At 42.3% G+C, this 19,426-nt stretch overlaps 1 protein-coding gene across 1 annotated transcript in view; it reads left to right on the top strand.

Annotated features, from left to right (window-relative positions):
• TCERG1L (transcription elongation regulator 1 like) overlaps nucleotides 1-19,426 on the top strand; it is a 1,282,749-nt gene that overhangs the window by 1,058,267 nt on the left and 205,056 nt on the right. Inside the window, exon 10 of the mRNA XM_086920244.1 lies at nucleotides 14,229-14,358. Within this exon, the coding sequence (XP_086776370.1) occupies nucleotides 14,229-14,358 (130 nt within the window). The remainder of the gene's footprint in view (nucleotides 1-14,228; nucleotides 14,359-19,426) is intronic.

Below are 19,426 nucleotides of genomic sequence, written 5' to 3' on the forward strand. Positions count from 1 at the left end.
TAGACAGGGGGTATACCATTTCTCTGTTATTTTTTTTGTTCTGGCTTTCCTCAATGGGGCTAATATATTTAGTGTTTGCAGTATACCCTCGTCGAGTAGGGCGACGTCGTTGCAAATAGGGGAATCCTCTGAAAATATAACCTTGTCTTTTGGGAAGTTAAGTTCAAAGTTGGATTCGTTAATTAACTTCCAAGCTCATTTAGAGATATGAGGGGCAGTCTTAGTTTTTGACGGTCTGCCGGGAAGAGTGAGTGAGAAGGATATAAGAAAGTGGTCCGACCAGGACAGTGGGTTGACCTCTTATAGACTAGTGGATTCGATGTTGGTGAATAATAGGTCTAATGTATGGCCAGCAAAGTGCGTGGGGCCCGTAATCCACTGTTTAAGTTGAAGAATTTCCATGTCGGATTTCAGTTGGGAGGTTCCCGGGGCATCTATTTTTTCGTAGTGGATATTAAAGTCGCCGACTATCATATCGTTTTTGTATTTCAAACACAGTGGCAGGAGTTGATTTAAAAGTTTAGCACCAAGGCTGGCTTGTTGTCCCGGGGGTTATAGAGCACAGCACCAGCTAGAATGATAAGACCATCCAAAAGTACTTTGAAAGGCAGGATCTCATGTTCAATGTGGGCAGTCATCGGTTCAGCCAAGCATGTTAGATGGTCCCTAAATATTACAGCAACCCCTCCTCCTCTTCTCTTACCAGCCCTATCTTGCGAAATGATTTTGTAGTTAGGGGGGAGGGCGATTGCTAGGTCTGGGGCGCTAGTTTCGGTTAGCCAGGTTTCAGTTACGAAAACTAGGTCCGGGGTCTTAGATGAAATTAGATCCCAGATGTCTAGGGCATGTCCAGGTAAGGATCTGGCATTGAAGTATAAACAATTCAATGACAGGTTGTTGTTCTCGTGAGAGGAGTGGTTATTCAATGGGGTTGAACCCATACTAGACCAGTGACAGGCGAGGCAGGATATGGGTCCATAAGATAAACCTGGTCCCGTTTGGGTGCATAGATGTGTTTTAGACCTTTGTTGTCTTTATGAAGCGCTAGTAATTCGCTTTGTGAATAGCGAATGGGTGTAGGCAAATTTTGGACGGAGCCTGCAGGGGGTATAGCCCATAGTCCCGGTCGGGCGCGGACGGGCGCAGGCGGGCTTGCCTTTGGCGCGCCTTCAGCGCGCAGGCGGAGCGCCAGCTGCGCGTCCGGCCCAGGCACATGTTTTGTAGAGGTGAGGAGGGGGCATGGCCTCAGGGCGGTGGGCGTGGCCCACTGTCCGCGTAGTTTGGCGGCAGCTGGGTGTGGTTCGGCCGCGGCAGCGTTCAATCGGCTGCGCGGCGTGCAAAATGAGGGGGGAAGTGCTCAGGGCAGCATGACAAACAATGGAAGTAAGTTTCTCCAAGTTTAAAATACAATTTTTTAAAACAGCAAGGCTCCCGGCTTTTCGCCTGCATAAAAGTGTATCCCCTAGAAATGTATTTATGTATAACCAATGGGAACATTGTCCTACATCTCCAAAGGGTAGCTCAGAAACTTTTGCAAAGAAGTTTCCATATTTTTCAGGGTTCAACTTGTCAAATCCTGAAACTTTTTTCTTTAAAAATGTGAACAAGGCATGAACAAAAAATATGTTAACAAATACAAAACAGATTTATTCTGCAGCCTTTATTGCCCAACTGTCAATACAGGGTTTCGACTTTTGGAAAAACAACATTGAGACAAAATCTGTCTGGTTACAAAAGATTGGCAAGTGCAGGGGGTAGAAGCGTTATATATATAGCCTGTGTCATCCCTGAGCAAATTATGTTTTTGAATGACACTGTCCAACTAACGTCTTGCCTTGGGATAGCCAAGATCATAGACATGAACAATCCATCCATACCTGCACCTGCAAGTAATAGCACTACACAGGGGGGGGTCGATGTACATACTATTTTGCAGCACAACAGATAAGATCCTGAATGGAAAAAATGGTTGCTCTGGCCCAGAGACACAAACAACTGTCAAGATCGATACCTGAACAAAACACAGGGTTTCACAATCAATAGGCCAGACCCACAATATGTTCAAAGACAGCATCCGGGGTAATAACAACATACAGTGTAGGGAAACTTTTCCTTGATTGGCTCCAGAAAGCTACACTAGAGGATGTAAAACAACACTTATCTTTACTTAAAGAAGGCGCAGATCTTAGGGAATTATTACTAGGACCAAGAAAACCCGTCAAAAATGTTTCATATATGCCGGTATCTATGCTGCTTATAATGAAATGTGGAAGATGAAATATGGAAGATTACCCAAGCAGAGACTGCAGAATGAATACGAGAATACGAGAAATTGATCGTATTAATTTAGAGCAATCTATCTCTGTAGTAGACAATGGGTTAACGACTCTGTCGTCCAGGATATATTCATTGGACAGCATTGTGTCTCCTGCCATAGACCTAGGCATGGGCGAATTTTGCGAATCTCGCGTTCGCGAATTTTGCGGATTTGCGAACTTGCAATCCGCAAAATCCGCGAATTCCCGCGAATTTGCAGATTTTTTAATTTTTTTATGTTCGCACGGGTTTCTGCAAGTTCGCGAGGGTTTTGTACAATTTCGCAAATTGCGAAATTGTACAAAACGCGTGCGAACTTGCAGAAACCCGTGCGAACACAATGTGCCCAGTATGTGCCTCTTGTGTGAATAAAAGGTCAGAGAAAGATCAGTTCAGCAGATGAAGAGAAAGAAGCTCCTGGTCACAGGAACAGCACGGGTATTGCTCTCGTGAAAGTCAAGGATGCAAAGCCTATCCAGCATCACAGCTGATTTTCCACTGTAGATTTGGGAAGAAGGCACACCTGTCCAGCCTCGACGACGCTCACGATCGTTTTTGGGCTAATGAATGAGTCACTGAATTTGAGCATCAACTAGTTCGAGCCACCATGTGTGTGTTACTATGCAATCGCCCCGAAGGGCGCAGGGGTCCCTTGAGTGAGCTGTCCATCATAGTGGGTGAATGGCGGGAAGACGGTGCAAACGGCGAGTGTGTGGGTGGGGCCAAACGGGCAGGGCTACCATGCGAGTTCACACATGCTTCTAGTGTGTATAAAAGGTCAGAGAAAGATCAGTTCAGCAGATGAAGAGAAATAAGCTCCTGGTCACAGAAACAGCACGGGTATTGCGCTCGTGAAAGTCACGGATGCAAAAGCCTCTATCCAGCATCACAGCTGATTTTCCATGGTAGATTTGTGAAGAAGGCACACCTGCCTCGACGACGCTCATGATTGTTTTTGGGCTGATGAATGAGTCACAGGAAGGGCATGGTAAATATTTTAGGATGGCGCCGGCAAGCTGCCAGCGCCATCCTAAAATACTTACTAAATTAGCTTCAACAGGAAGCTCTAATAGATAAAATCGAGCACCTGCTTTATTTTATCTATTAGAGCTTCCTGTAGAAGCTAACTTAGTAACTATTTTAGGATGGCGCTGGCAGCTTGCCGGCACCATCGTAAAATAGTTACAACAGGCCATGCTTGAACTTTTGCCCCCGGAAAAATCCGCCGCTCGCGGATTTGCGAATTCTCGGTAAATTTGCGGGAGTTCGCGGATCGCGAATTTACCGAAAATTCGCAAAATCCGCGAGCGGAACGGATTTTCCGCTCATACTTACATAGACCTAATTGACAAGGCTTGGTCATGTTGCAACATAGTCAGTCTCAATTACGTTCTATCATGCTATTAGGCTGGACGCTACAAAACTTGCATGCAGGTTATGTGCCTTGGCGTTTAATTAACACTATGTCACTGTTTTCAGAATTCAATCTCACTGATAAACAGATCAAACTGACACAAAGGGGAGCAGACTATACGGTGCTGAGCATTAAAAAACTGGAAAAGTTACCATATACAGTGGCAGAAAAACCAGCTACTGAGTGAATCATGCATGGTAAAATTACTCTGCATGTTACAATTTTCCATTTTCAGTATTGCCTAAACATATACCAGCAGGCAAATATGAATGGTTAGGTAAAGAATGCATTAAGACATCCTGGGATTTACCTTACACACACATATTTTGGAGTGGGGGGCATGCAGTGTTTCCTAGAGGTACTAACTGTGAAAACGCATTAAGCAGTTCTCTCCTTTGTCAGGGTATTAACTTACACGTGGCCTGTGATGGTTCCACTACAAACTTATCCTGTCACCTGCAAGGCTCACTAGCTGCAGTGATTAATCCAATTTTTGGACAACTTTCAAATGAAAGTTACCTCATGTTGAATGATCACAGCTGCTGTGGATTGCTTCCAGGTATCCCATATCTAGTAACAGTTACATCTAGGGTCACTTGCTGTATGTAAGTCTTGTTTCCACAAACAAACACAGTCAGGGAGTCGCTTTTATGGCTTTCACTGAACATCTCTTCTATACGAATTGATACTCTAAGCAGAATGAAAGCCATTCTTTTGCAGCAAACAGTGCCACTGACCTCGGCCTAAGAAACCTATGATCTACAAGTCGCAAGGGCTTCTGCCGAGATACATGCCCTTTTGAATACAAACTGCCCTATACATTTCTCAGAAATGTTGGAACGTATCTTTAAACATGTCTGATACGAGCGGTATTGTACATGTACATGTATTTAGGAACGTGTGTTCAGGAATGTGAGCACCTTTTCAAGCAGTCCTCGGAATCATTCCAAACTTTGTGCACTCTGTGTTTGGCAGACTGCCACTAATTTTAGCACTAGTTGCAGGGATTGTGTTTTTATTCCTACTGCTACGATATGGCAAGCCACATAACCAGCAACACCCAATTCACAGTGGAGAGAGCTCTACTGGAGAAGAAGTGTTGTGAGCGCATCGTCCAAATTTTAGGTTTACCTCGTCTACGAGAATTAAATACCACATAGTTTCTGTCATTCAGACCAATCTTTCACGATTGCATCTTACCTGTTCTACGCTGCCTGCTTTGCGGTGAAGAATGCGTGCTAGGCATCTGTCTAACACTCCGGTCAGTCATGCCTCCGGATGTCGATCCTGTAACGGCCCATGCTCTGTGTTGTCCCCAGTGGCTATCAATCCTGATGACGGCATTCATTGAGATCTCACAGGCGCAAATTGCTACTGCCGAGGTACGAGAGGAAACAAGAGGCAAGTAGGTAACATCCGATGCGAACATTGCTGATGCAACCAATGGTGAAGGCGATGCTTCTCATCTATGTGCGGTTAGTCTTCTAAACAAGGTAATCCAATTTTCACGTACAACGGTAGATGACTTTTTATCTACAAGATTAGAAGATTTCATGTTTTCTCCATCCCCATACACTGACTTTTGATCTAGCACACAGTGTACTGAGAAACTCTGAATTTGACCTTCATTTTTCAAAAACAAGGGCTAACTTTGGAACTTTTTTCTATGATTATTTTTTTTCTCCAAATTTGCATTTTTCATTTTTGGCACAGTAATCTGCTTATAGTAGAACTATTCATAGAGAACAGAATTCTTTGAAAAACGTCCGGAGACAATATGCCACCTTGTCAAGAACAATTGAGTTATGTAATCTGACATGAAATCTGACATGAAATGGTTTCGGCCCTTTTTCTTCTGTATTTACGAGCCATTTCATCATGTGTATATATGTTTATGGTTCATTCAGTTAGCATTCAAATGTAAACATGTGCTTAGAATGAAACATTTCTTTAATATGTACAGCACCATTGCATTTTATGCATAGCAACTCTTTTAGATGCATTTTTAGAAATACGTTTTTAGACATACCAAACTGGAGTGGGTGGTGTGTGTCGATTTGGATACCGTATATAGGTTTCCCGATTTTTGTCCTTATATAGGCACAATTCACATTGCCCAGATTTATGTATAGAAATCCTACCCTTATTTAAGCATTATCGATGCTAACCAAATACATGCATTGTCACCTACACCCATCCATCCATGTCACAACGAGTTCTTGGAAAACCAGACTCTTAACCCTTTAGGACTTCCCCTTGCTTGGATTATTGATTTCTGCAAGAACTCATTTATTATGCATGAACTATTCCTTAGGAGTTCATTCATGATGTTCCTCTGCCCGACTTTTACGTCAATACTGGCATTACTAAACAGCTTCCAGGTATAAATATACCTTCCTTTGCCATGGCAAGCCACGGTACGGTCCAGCTGCATACTTTCACAGCTCAGCTACGGGGTTCGCCAAGGTAAGTTTGGAAGGAATTCAAGTCCCCGCCTGACGCACTGACCGGACGCTGTCATCCTCCTAGCAGAGAAACCAGCTCCAGTGTTTAGGACTCCCCTTGCGGGCTGTTAGAGATCGAGACCTGGAAAGAGATTCCAACCTCTCTCATTCTAAGGTATAAATCAGACTAGAACCTAGAGGGACTCTAGGCAACTCTTGACAAAACTAAACTATAGCTAGCTATACTTTAGAAAACAGCACCTACTTCTTACCTCCTACTACACTTAGTTTAGGTACACTCGGGGTAGAACAATTTAGAAGCACCAGATGAGTATTCACATTTTTACCTGTGTTATTTATGTATGTATTTTTATGAATATATGTCATAGTTACGAACCCTGCTATTGTAGTATTATTTTATCTTACTGCTAACGCTGTATGTATTATACTTCGCATTCTGTCTTATGATTGTAGTGGCTCATATCTCTTGCATGAGAAATAAGGCTGTTCAATAAACCCTTTTTATTGAAACGCCAGTCTATCTATTTCTGTGTAAACTCTGTCGAAACGAAGCATGCACGATTGACTGAGTGAAACTGTTATCTATTGTTTCCACGATTCTGAGACTGTTCCAATTCTAAAAGGAAACAAAGTTATCATGTACACGCGGTTGTCAGAAACTAATCCCTTCATGTTTATTCGAGAAGTTTTCAGTGACCTCTGAGTTAGCTGGCACACACAAGTAATTAAGTTTAATGTACTCGATAGAGACATACTGACTTCAGTCCTGTGGCAAACCTTTAGTGTATATTATTCCAATGTGCAGAGTCTATCAGGGACATAGGAACGACACCACATTATGTTCCATAACTATGTTTTTGAAAGATTGGATAGAGTTACCTATGCACCATGTATCATATGTATACCAAGTGTAAACAACGTAATTATACACCTTAGCACCAGTCGCTGCTCCTGCAGTTAAGCGCAGTGGGGTGATGTGGCAGGGCAGGGAGGGATGTCTACAGACGATGGAATAGGGAAAATTAAATAAATAGTTAAATCCTATTCCGTCATTTGTAAACGTACCCCCCCTGCACTACCCCACCATGCTTACCTGCTGGTGCCACGACTGCTTTAGATCATGGTGCAAAGGTGTGAGTGCGGTATTAGGCAGTCTGTTTGTGAGCCAGCACAGCGTAAGCGAGCAGCAGCAGATCATATTTAATGATTATGGCTATGCGCTGCTTTCTCCCTCTTGTGCAACACAGCACAGCAACTTTGGTTACTGCTCAGCATTGCTTTATATTTTAGCAAATCTGCCCCTATGTTTGCTGTCCTATGGACTTAACTGAAAAAGACAGTAATAATGGCCAAAGGAGGCTCACTTAACGGGGTTTAACTGGGAACGCATTATTGGTCGAGTTCAGTAAAAAAGCAAAAGTAATATTTCTGATATGTGTGGTTTCAGAAGCTACCACGCATTACAGTGATACCGAATGTGTTTTTCTCATCGAGTACAATAAAAAAAATATGCTAGCCGCATAATTTTGATATGAGTAGTAACAGGAGCTACCACACATATCTCTAATTAATGACCAACTTGGGAAGAGGGCTCAATAATATTAAGTAATCAAGTTTGAGATGACAATAGGCCTGTAAAACAGCAAAAGCTAATGAGCATTACTTTCATGCCGTAGTGGGCTCTTATGATTCCGAATAGTAAAATAATAATTAACAAGGAATTTAATTACTATCTTTTAGAGGTAGCCCTCCTTTCTTTAATCACAAAATAGCAAGGGCAACGCGGATTTCTCACTCACAGAGAACACATTTTAAGCAGAGCATGAATACGATGGAGGAAAAACTCAATAGCAGAAAGATTGTTACTGAAGTGGATTTTACGCAAATAGATTTCGGGTCATCAGAGGGAAAGATGGCATCTCATGGCACAAGGGATAATGTATGACTCATGATCCTTTGAATATGCCTGCAACAACCTTTGTTGGAATGAATGATGCACATTTATCAATGAAGCAATCACCCTTGCAAAAGCAGATCTTTTTTGCGCTTATTTTTTACCAGTAGTGCTAAACAATAGACGTTTTTGGATAATGATTTTTACTGAAAGTTGGATGTTTTTTATTGGCACACAGAAGAACATTTTGCATTGGTTTTCATTTTCATGAATTTCAAATTTTTACAAGGGAGTAGCAACACGCAGAAATCCCATGAAATCTTAGTTTTCCTAAATATGATTTCCTTTATCACATCACATTAAACAGAGGCCAGTTAGTAGAATATTCCTCTTGTGACACAAAAATATTCTGCTCCGTCAGTGTCCCATGGAAACTTGTTTTGGTCTATTGAAAGAGTGGGAGAAGCTGGGAGATATGTATATTATGTGGAACAACAGCATATAAGGAAACACTGTCTACGTCTGCATGGAATGTGATAACTTCGTTATTGTTTGTTCTTACTTGTACTAGATGTGGTTGTAAATGATTAGAGGGACCATACCATCGATATGTTTGAGTATTCTTGGACCATAAGTATGAATGCTTATTCTCATAATCATATGAACTGCTGAATAGGTCGGCCTGGATTTTATGCCAACAGCTTCTTTGTGGGAGGCTCATCTAAAAGCCAAAGGGGAAACACTTGAAGCATGACACATACTGAACTTTTTCTTCTAGATGCAAAGGCTGTCTTTGTTGAGTAATATGTATGAAAACAACAGGAGAAAACCCATATACCACGTTGGGATGGGTGTATCATGTGAGTAAAAACAGTTCCCAACAGGTATTATGCGGAGACAATTTTGAAAGCGTATGCAATAAGCATTACAAAGAAAGGAAACCAAGGAGTCAAGAAATTGTCAGAGAAAGTAGTCTTATTTGCATAAATGATAAGAAACTTTCAAAGGTCAATACAGTTAAAGCAGCACTGTACAGAGTGGGTCTTGTGACAACCCGGTGACACTTGGTGCAGGTGCTATATACAATCAGTGACATGTGAGTGTACAAGTGTTTAAAAACAACAGCAATGGCGACGCATTGAACAAAATTTCAAACATCCGATAATGGCCCCAACAGAGACAAGTAACCATTACTTGAAACAAAATAATTAGATTGGGAGCACAAGACGTGAAATGCGTCGTGAGATTCAAGCTGTCTAGTCGACGGCGTTTCGATCAGGTAATGGACATTCTGGAGCGCGCCTTGAGCGCCCTCGTAATTCTAGAATTGTAGCTGACCTGTTGATGCCATTTTGGGCTCACGCTAAGTACTTGTCCTTTCTCTCCCCTCCCCTCCCGGCCTCCTGCAGGACTTGCCAGTACCGCTCGCTGCCCAGACGGAAGAGCCATTCAGGTAATTTCTGATACCAGGGTCTCGAGTCTTGACTATTATTTGTAGTCCACCTCTAAAACTCTGTTTATCATTTATCCCCCAGTAACCTTGGACGATCGAGTCCACGAACCAGGATTTCTACCACGTCATCCTGTCAAAGTCTTAGTGTGAGTTTTCCACCTTCCATATGCGGCGAACCAACCTGAGCAATCAATAACGGTTTTTACCCCGTAATCTGCAAGACCCTAGACACCCCCTATATCACTTACCCCTGTCCCGTTCTGGCCCTCACCCCCCACTTCATGACACTCCTTAGTTCGCAAATTAGTTCGGACTGAGCACTCGTGCACCCCCTTCCCCTGCGCATTCTCCTTCCCCTGACCACGCGCTGAAACTGCCCTTTATACCCACAGCACTGTTCTCATCGACAACCCCGTCCTGATGAGGATCCCGAACAACTGGGATCGAAACGCCGTCGACTAGACAGCTTGAATCTCACGACGCATTTCACGTCTTGTGCTCCCAATCTAATTATTTTGTTTCAAGTAATGGTTACTTGTCTCTGTTGGGGCCATTATCGGATGTTTGAAATTTTGTTCAATGCGTCGCCATTGCTGTTGTTTTTAAACACTTGCACACTCACATGTCACTGATTGTATATAGCACCTGCACCAAGTGTCACCGGGTTGTCACAAGATCCACTCTGTACAGTGCTGCTTTAACTGTATTGACCTTTGAAAGTTTCTTATCATTTATGCAAATAAGACTACTTTCTCTGACAATTTCTTGACTCCTTGGTTTCCTTTCTTTGTAATGCTTATTGCATACGCTTTCAAAATTGTCTCCGCATAATACCTGTTGGGAACTGTTTTTACTCACATTTGTTGAGTAATAGCCACACATACAGCAAAGTACAGAAACCTCTCTGGCTGGCTGTTTACTCCTTAATTGCTGACTCTTTCCTCACCCAGGGCTGAGCCCTTTTTAGCTATTTGGGGTAGTTTGCACATAGGCCTCCTGTTAGACTTGGCTTTTTCAGCGGGTTTACCCCAAGGCTTTGTGCTTTTTGGCCTCCTGTTTTTTACCCTGTTTTTGTTGGTTTTAGGACTCGGGCATTTTACTACTACTAATCAGTGATAGAGTGCATATGCTCTCTGTGCAAATTTTTGTTATGGATTGGTGTTTCCATGATTGACTTATTTGATTTACTATTAAGTCCCTAACCGTGCACTATTTGCGCCCAGTGCCTCGAAATCAAATTCTGCTAATGGGCCCGCAGCACTGATTGTGCCACAGACACAAGCAGCCTTGCAAAAGGTTCTCAGACCTGCCTAAGCATTGTCTGTGTACAGTTTGGTACTGCCATGAAGACTTGGCAAGTGCACCCACTTGCCAGGCCCTCACCTTCCCTTTTATTACATGTAAGTCCCCCTAAGGTAGGCCCAAGGTACTTCTGTGGGCAAGGTGGAGTGTATGTAAAAAGTAGGACATGTAATGGTGTATGTGACATGTCCTGATAGTGAACTACAGTGTATTTTTTCACTATTGAAAGGCTATCCATCCTGTAGGATAGAATGGGAATTTATTTATAACATCTTTTAGGTATAACTTCCCATTGGGACAAGATAAATAATTGAGTTTAGTATGCTTGAACTCTTAGAAAGTGAGTATTTTCTTGCTTAGCCATTCTGTGTACCTCTGCTGGTGTGTGGATTGACAGTCTGGCTTTGGAGTGGCAGGTGCTGGAGATGTGCATTCACTGCAGACAACCAATGGGGGGTTGAGGTGTGTTCTTCCTTTCTGGGATGAGTCAGGGCTGGGCTGAATAGACCTGGGCTGCATTTAGAGTAGTGGGATGAGATTTCCTTGCACCTGAATGGGCCTGGTCCACCTTGCACAATACTGTCTCCTGCCGGAAAGCTGACCCAGAGAGGACAGAACTGGTTTTGACTGAGGACAAATCCCCTCCACCACAAGAGAACAACACAAAATTGTATATAAATGTTGGGGCCCATACCCCAGAACTTTAGAATACTTCTGGACTCAAGAGGATCCTCCTGCCAAGGAGAAGAGCTGGGAAAGCTGGAGGAGAAGTACTGCCCCGTTGCTTTGTGCTGTCTGGGGATGGCCTGCAGTGGCTGTTTCTGCCAAGGAGAGGACAAAACCTTTGCTCTGTGCTGCGTATCCTGCTTGAAGAAGATCTCCAAGGGCTTGAAGGTATTCTTTCTTCCTGTTCTGAAGTCTCTGGGACACAAAGACTTCCTTGCTGGGTGTTCTGACCTGCCAAGATATGCATGTTCCTGTGTTGAGCCTCTGGAGGTTAGTCCTGCTGCTGGGAGCTGGGAAAAGAGAAGCAACTAGAGAAGTGTGATGCATCCGCACCCATTTCCCAAGCAACACCCCGTGCAGGAATAATTTCCACACATTGCTATTATGTTGCTGAAGATACAGACGCAGCGCCTGCCCGAGCCTGGAGAAATCGCTGCAGGGTGAGTCTTGTGTACTGATCTTCAAAGTCCGAGATCAACGCACTACATTGACTCCTACACATACTGTGTGACTGCAAGAACCGATGCATTATGGGACTGTGTCTGGTGAATCAATGCAGCGCAGTTGCTGCCACCGCATTGAGAACCGACCCATCCCCGAATCCCCACGCATCATACCGGGGCACCAAGTCTACAACAACGCTGGGGAAGCAGTAAGATACCGACTCATCACCTCCCTGCACAGTAAGAAACCGACGGATCACCTCCTCTCCAGTATGGAACCAAAGCATCACCACCCCAGTGTGGCAGTAAAGAACAAACGCATCACCTCCCCTGGAGCAAGGAACCAAAGCATAACCTTCCCTGTGCGTAAGGAACCAATGCTCACCTTCCCTGCAGCTGTTTTTGTTTACGAATTTGACACATCCAAGGTACTTTGTGTTGAAAGTGTTGCATCTATAGTTTGCTAAGGACAGAACAGTTTTTACCTTTTAAAAGTTATATCTTGATAACTATATGTTGGATTTTTGTAGTTTTAGTCTAGTTTGGTTTCCATAAAGATTATGTATTTTTCTAAACTGGAGTGGTGTCCATTTGTAGTGTTTTCTCTTTATTACTGTATGTGTGCTCAAATCCTTTACCAATCAATCAATCAATCAATCAAGCTTTATTTCGATATAAATATCATACAAGCAATAACAATTTCAAAATGGGGAAAAAATACATTGATAGATAAAAACATACAGCACAATTCTCTCTTGGTCAATAAAATGTATAGCTTATTAAAATATAATTAATCAGATGGATAAAAACATGCAACGCAATTCTCGCTGAATCAATAAAAGTTAAAGCTTTTGACAAATTTATAAATAATCAGTATGGATAAATTAGGATGCAACATATTTAAACTTTTGGAAGAGTGTGAGGACATCATCTCCCAATTTTGTTTCTTATGAACATATAAGCACAAAGCCAAAGATGTGACATTCTCTTAAAATATCAGTTGCAAATAAATGCAACATTATGGAGGTGTTCTCAAGGCAGTGGTACCCTGTGTTTTTCTGTACTATTTTCACTGAAATCTTTAAAATTGCAAATCTCCAGTTGTACTTTATTTCTCCAAATTGGTTTGGGATTCTTCTTACGTTTCAATCAATTACTGTTTGTGCGCTGCATACATGCTTTATCTATTGACTCTAAGTTAAGCCTCACTCCTTTGTGCCTAGAGACCAGAGGGTAAAGTAAAGGTTAATGTAGTGACTTTTTGTGGCTCCCCCTGACAGGGATTGTGGTTGTGGTTGTTACCTGATTCAGGCTTCCAAATTCCTCAAAAAATAACCTGATATCCTATAGGAAAAAATGCTTTCACACTCTTCTGAATGTTTGTATATGCCATAACCCAATTAATCCGTAAGAACCATTGCTTTCATACCGGCAATCATGGGTCTTCAGGGATAGCACTAGGGACTCGGGTATTCCATGAAGCTTCATTTCCTTGCTCATTACCGCTAGTACTATTGCTACCTTCCTTTATGAAACAAGCATTCTATATTGCCAACTGAAGTCTACGGAGTTTAGATTATCTGTTTTATGCAATGCAAGACAAATATGGCCTAGACTACAACATTGTCATTATAATAGATACTCACATGATTGCACTTTGATTCTGGTGCGATCAGAAGAAGTTGAATGTCTCTTTTGAAATGATTTGTAGAATAAGAAAATAAAACATGCTCTATTCAGTGTCTTTGGACATTCTGATTCACAATTTCAAGTACAACGCTTCTCATCCCCTTAATATTGCATTTCTAGTCATGGATATTGGATTTCATTTTCTGAAAACTAAGGCATGATTTTGAAAATCAGCGTTTCTTACCATCTAAGCATTGTCAAATGTTTGACACAGTACAATTTGTACTTTTTAAAATGCATCAGGATTTCCTGTTTTTAATAAGATGTTAGTTCAAATTATCCTTTCTGATTTCTGGAAAATTCAATCATGGAGAAAAAGAATCTTCATGTTTATGTACTTCTTTCTTTTTGAAATTTCTGCCTTCACAGTCGCCCCAACCCTTGTTTCTCATCCATTTGTTTTTATTTTGCTGAATGCGTTTGTCTTAATCCGAAGTATCCAAATTGGCACGTGTTCAAAATTTGTTTAAATGACAAATATGGAAAATTGGGAATATATTTGACTGTGCTGTATATCTTTTCTAAGAATTGAACTTCTTCAAAGCATGGAAAAAGACGAGCTTGAAAAAGAGGAAAGAAATGTGAAAACATCTGAAGTCTTGGTTCCCTTGGAAGAACGTAGCACCCATTTTAAAGACATGCTTCTTGAACGAGGGGTAAGACCTGTCTTATTTACTTATAGATATTTGCATTAAACATGCATGAAATCAGGTACAGTCCACAAAAGTATTATTATTAGTAGTAGTAGTAGTAGTAGTAGCAGTAGTTGTAGTAGCAGCAGCAGTATTTGTAGTAGTGCTATTCTAGCAGTACCTATGTTGTATGGAAAACTATTATACTCCTAATAAAATCTTAGGTGCATTCGGTGAGATATCTTTGCAGCTGATTTTCTAGTACCCATTACGACTGTACCAAGGGCAAATGTATGTTAAATGAATAAATAACATTATATGAATGTGTCATTATGAATACTTAATACACCAGCTTTGAATTTAATTGATCAGTAAGACGTGTTTTTTTACTTCAAAAGATTTGGGATTTTTTGTGTGTGAATTGTTTGTGCATTTAGAAATGTTGGATTATCTTCACTATGGGTATTATGGAATCCTCACCGTGGCATTGGCATCTGTCCTGTTCTGCATTTCGTTTTTACTAGTAAACGACAATAAGTATTGTGAGCTCAAACATTGCCAAACAGCCTTGATATCATTTAGAACAGTGGTCTTCAAACTGGGGGGCAGGCCCCCCTGGGGGGTGGGGGGGTTACGTTGTCTCATGGGTGAAGCCGGGCTCTTGCCAAGTCAAGCTTTGGTTTAACTGCATGCGCGCTAGCGGGTTTTCCCGCTGCACGCTGAAATTTAAAAATCGCGGGTTACGTGACAAAGCCAGCTCGTCATGCGCGCAGCGCAGGTAACGCCCATGACGAGCTGGGTTTGTCATCCGCATCGAAGGGGTTAAGTGATTAAAACATGAGCTTGCATTTGCATTGTTCAAATTACCACTCTTACAATGGACAGCGTGGGAAAATCAGTAGTCCAAGTGTCGTAAGATGATGAGAAAGTTAGACCATTCAGCTTGTTTTTGCGATGGAGCAAAGTGGGTGAAGGTAACCTGGTTATTTTTCCAGGGTTTGAAGGATGCGTTAAATGTTCAGCTATTTTGTAGTTTTGTACTTTTATGTCTTTATTTTACAGTCTCAAGGTGCCCATGTGTGATTAGTTAGTAACCTGCCGGGCATGTCATGGCTATTTGTTTGACAGATTACTGGAATGACTGCTCCAAGGAGAGACAATATCACCCAGACACTGTCATTTTTGTAATATACGCGTCAAAACATTTTTACAACGGTAACACTCCATTCGGTTTTAAATGCTCAGAAACCCGTCTCTTGATATTATTTTTAAGAGAAATACTGCTGGTGCCAATTTATCCAAGTGTGTCATCAAAATGAAATGTTTGAACATGCAAGCGGCTCACGATTCCATTGACTTAAAGGAAATGATTAACATTGACACAAAATAAGCTATTTCAGGACACAAATGTAACTGAACTTCTGTTGAAACCTGCTGAAATTAAATCTGAAGCATCCCTCCGGACGCCTCTTTGAACGTTAGCAAGAACATCAGACAGTTCTCCACTGGAACTGAGCTTTCTGCTTTGTTGAAGCTGAAATCCTATTCTCGCTCTCAGTTCACAACAATAAGTTGAATCCTTTCTTATTTCCTTGGTGTGCTTCTCGCACCTAATATTAACGAACAGTAAAAGGAAAGAGAAAATTGAAACGAAGCGGGCGGAAAAAACTGTGGAAAACACAATTTATCATTTCTATGTATGTTCGTTGTTACAAATATAAGACTCTGGAGTGAAAGTAGGTACGGGCGATTTCCCACAGCGTTGCCATGGTGCCATGGACCCTAATGCAGGAAAGGAATTCAGGCCCCACGTCCACTGATTTGAGAATAACAAACAACAAATAATTAGGTGTGATGGGCCCCTCGAGCCTGGTTTCTGGTGTCAATGCGCCTATCGCGTTATTGATGGTTAGTCTCCTGGTGATCTTATTATCATATCTGGGTCCAAAAATAAAGGGGCATATTACCAAGGAATAGCGATATTTATCGCAAAATGCGCTTAGTGCATTTTTTTTATCGCTCACTATCGCTGGATATGTTAGCGGAGAAAACATGCTATTAGCAACGTTTTTCTCCATTGTGCTAAAATATCCAGCGGTAGCTGTGAAATGCGTGAATATCGCTGAGAATACAGTGATATTTACGCATTAGCGATGAAATGCTCCTAGCCGTGTTATCCACCTCCCATTGGATAACATGGCCAAGAACTGGTCTGGGCAGGTGTTAGCATTTGGAGATATTCGCCCTTAGCGTGAATATTTCCATCGCAAATGTTGCCTAGCTAATAGACGATAGCGACATTAGAGACTGCTTTCAGTCGCTAACTGGTTGGGTACGCCCACTTTGCATGTCATTAGCGATGAACATCGCTGACCTGCAAAGCGGGCCCCAAACTGCTCGCTATTGCCTAAATGCTGTCGCTAACATCAGTTAGCGACAGCTTGCTAATAGGGCGATAGAATTATCGCCGCTTGGCGGCTGAAAACGGCCGCTAAAGAGGCGATAATTGCCTATCGCCCTGCTTGATAATATGCCCAGCAGTTACTAATTTAAGTAGTTCCATATAATCACTTTCCTTTCAAGAAATGCTAGTCTGAATCCAAGGTTCACAGAGTGACAATTGCATGAAATGGGGAAGAGGGAGCAATTTGCTTCAAACATAGAATGGATCTATACACAGACATTTCACCAAGATGACTTAACAGTTAACATGTTGAATTCGAGCGAATGAGGAACAGATACTGACTGGATTTTGGTCGAAAGTATAGGTGGCAATCTATTGGGTAAGAAGCACAAGGGGATCATCCATAGTAGAAACATTACTGATGGGAGCAAAGAAAATAGGCCCTCTTCATACCCTCTGTCTACCCTCTGATTGTAAGGAAAATGGGACACTTACAACAGTTTGAATAGTACCCAAAGTCACCCTTATCTTGATGTGGTAACCACGAACAAGATCAGTGGCAAATCATAGCAAGATGAAGGGAGAGGGGTTAGGAAGGGTACGAGTCTTCTGTTTTGGGCAGGGAAGACATTCAGTCAGGGCCAGCTTTAGGGCAGTGCGACTAGGGCGGCCGCTGTGGGTGCTGACCTGGAGGGTGGATTTGGCCTTTGAAGAGGCGTTGTGTTTAGCAACAACTTAAGTTTAAAAAACACCTACCGCAGAGTTCCTAGTGTGTCCAGCTTTCGGGCAACAATAACAATGTCAAGATAACTCTTGTGTCTAATGTTCCTGCCAGAGAGAGATATGATAGTTTTGTCTAGTGCCCGTTTTGACTCGCCATAGAGTAGCACATAAGTTTAAAATGCCTGTTGCAAAGCACAGATCTGTATTTTATGTGGATAGCTGAGAAGATTAGGAAAGTCAGCCTTTACCAGCGCTTCAAGGCAAATTAAATGTATGTGAGAGTGGGGCTATGGAGAGAGAGGGGCACTTATGTGGGTGGTAGTAAGGGACTCTGAGTAGGAGATCACGCGTTGTGGTGCCAAAAAATATTGTTATGCACCGGACACCACCAGCGCTAAAATCTGCCCTGCATGCAGTCATGATTCAAATGAAGGCTGTGGTATTTCTCATCCATAGACCAGTAATCAGGAATCCGTTATGTCCTAAATGTGGTATTAAATGGAACAAAAAATGTCACCGCTGTATCTCCAATAATCTACATAGCCATGCATTAACTACTTCAAATTTACATTTCTGTACTCACTGCCTGAGAAATCTTCCTACATGCTGGAAACAGTATTTAAAAGTATACAAGAAGATACAGCAAAGTCTGGTTGTCATTGAATGCACTTGAAAGGAATAGTCTATCCACAATATGGCATATTTTAAAAGAAATGCTCATGATAACAAACAACTCTTGAATTGACTTTGAACAGAAAACATTGAAGTCATCATTGTGTGAGGGTACATCGTTGCCCTCTCTCACACCAACTGTTTTGATGAAAAAGGTGTGTTTGTCTCTACTAGACCTCCCCACTCTCCTATTTCCCAACAGAGTCGGCGAATTGGGATTTCCTTAAAAGCCTTTACACTGGAGCAACATTTGTGAAACTAGCAATTCATCAATTCACGTTTATTCTAGCTCTAGCTTGAGACCTACTCTATTCAATATATACATGGAGCCCCTGGCACACATTGCGGAGGAATTTGGGGTGGGCATTGTCAGTTATGCCGACGACACCCAGTTGGTGTTCAAAATAACGCCAGACAATAGAGACTCAGCTGCCAACTTCTCTAACTGTATGCTATCAATAGCGACATGGATGAACACCAACTGCCTCCGTCTAAACGGAGATAAAACTGAGGTATTGATAGTAGGGAAAAATGCCTCTGTTTGGTCACAAGCTTGGTGGCCGAACGAACTAGGAGAACTACCACTGCCTGTGGAGACAGTAAAAAATCTCGGAGTCATGCTTGACGCCGACCTCTCTGGCACAGCCCAGGTGAACAAAGTTACAAGCAAATGCTATGGCACCTTAAAGGTACTCCGTAAAGTACTCGATCTTCTGCCGACCGAAGCGAGAAAAACCATTGTCCATGCATTAATATCCCCTCACTTGGACTATGGCAATGTTCTCCTACTCGGTGTAAATCAAAAGGGGCTGCACCAGCTACAATGCATTCAGAACTCAGCAGCACGTCTGGTGCTCGGTCTCCCTCGAAGATCATCTACTAAACATGCGCTAGCCAAGCTTCACTGGCTCCCTATCAAAGAGAGAATAATATTCAAGACTCTTTGCTATGCACACCGCATTGCTCAAAACAAAGGCCCTGGCTATCTGAGAGATCTTATTACCATTCATAGGCCGATCAGAGACCTAAGATCGTCGGGCAGGATGCTATTTAAAATCCCCCGCATCACAAAAGCTAAGATGGGTGGAAAATCCTTCCGCTACCTGGCCAGCAAATTCTGGAATGCTCTGCCTACCCACCTGCGGATGGAGCCATCTGAAGTGAGTTTGAGAGCTAAACTTAAAACTCACTTATTTCCCAGATACTAAACCTTAGCTCCCTGGGTTCGTGCTCTTTTGATGGGTTAGCATTTGTAGTCAGCGCGGGGACACACAGTCTTGTGCAGCCAGGCGC

The sequence above is a fragment of the Lissotriton vulgaris genome, chromosome 5 (genome assembly GCF_964263255.1).
Source record: "Lissotriton vulgaris chromosome 5, aLisVul1.2, whole genome shotgun sequence".
NCBI lineage: Eukaryota > Metazoa > Chordata > Amphibia > Caudata > Salamandridae > Lissotriton > Lissotriton vulgaris.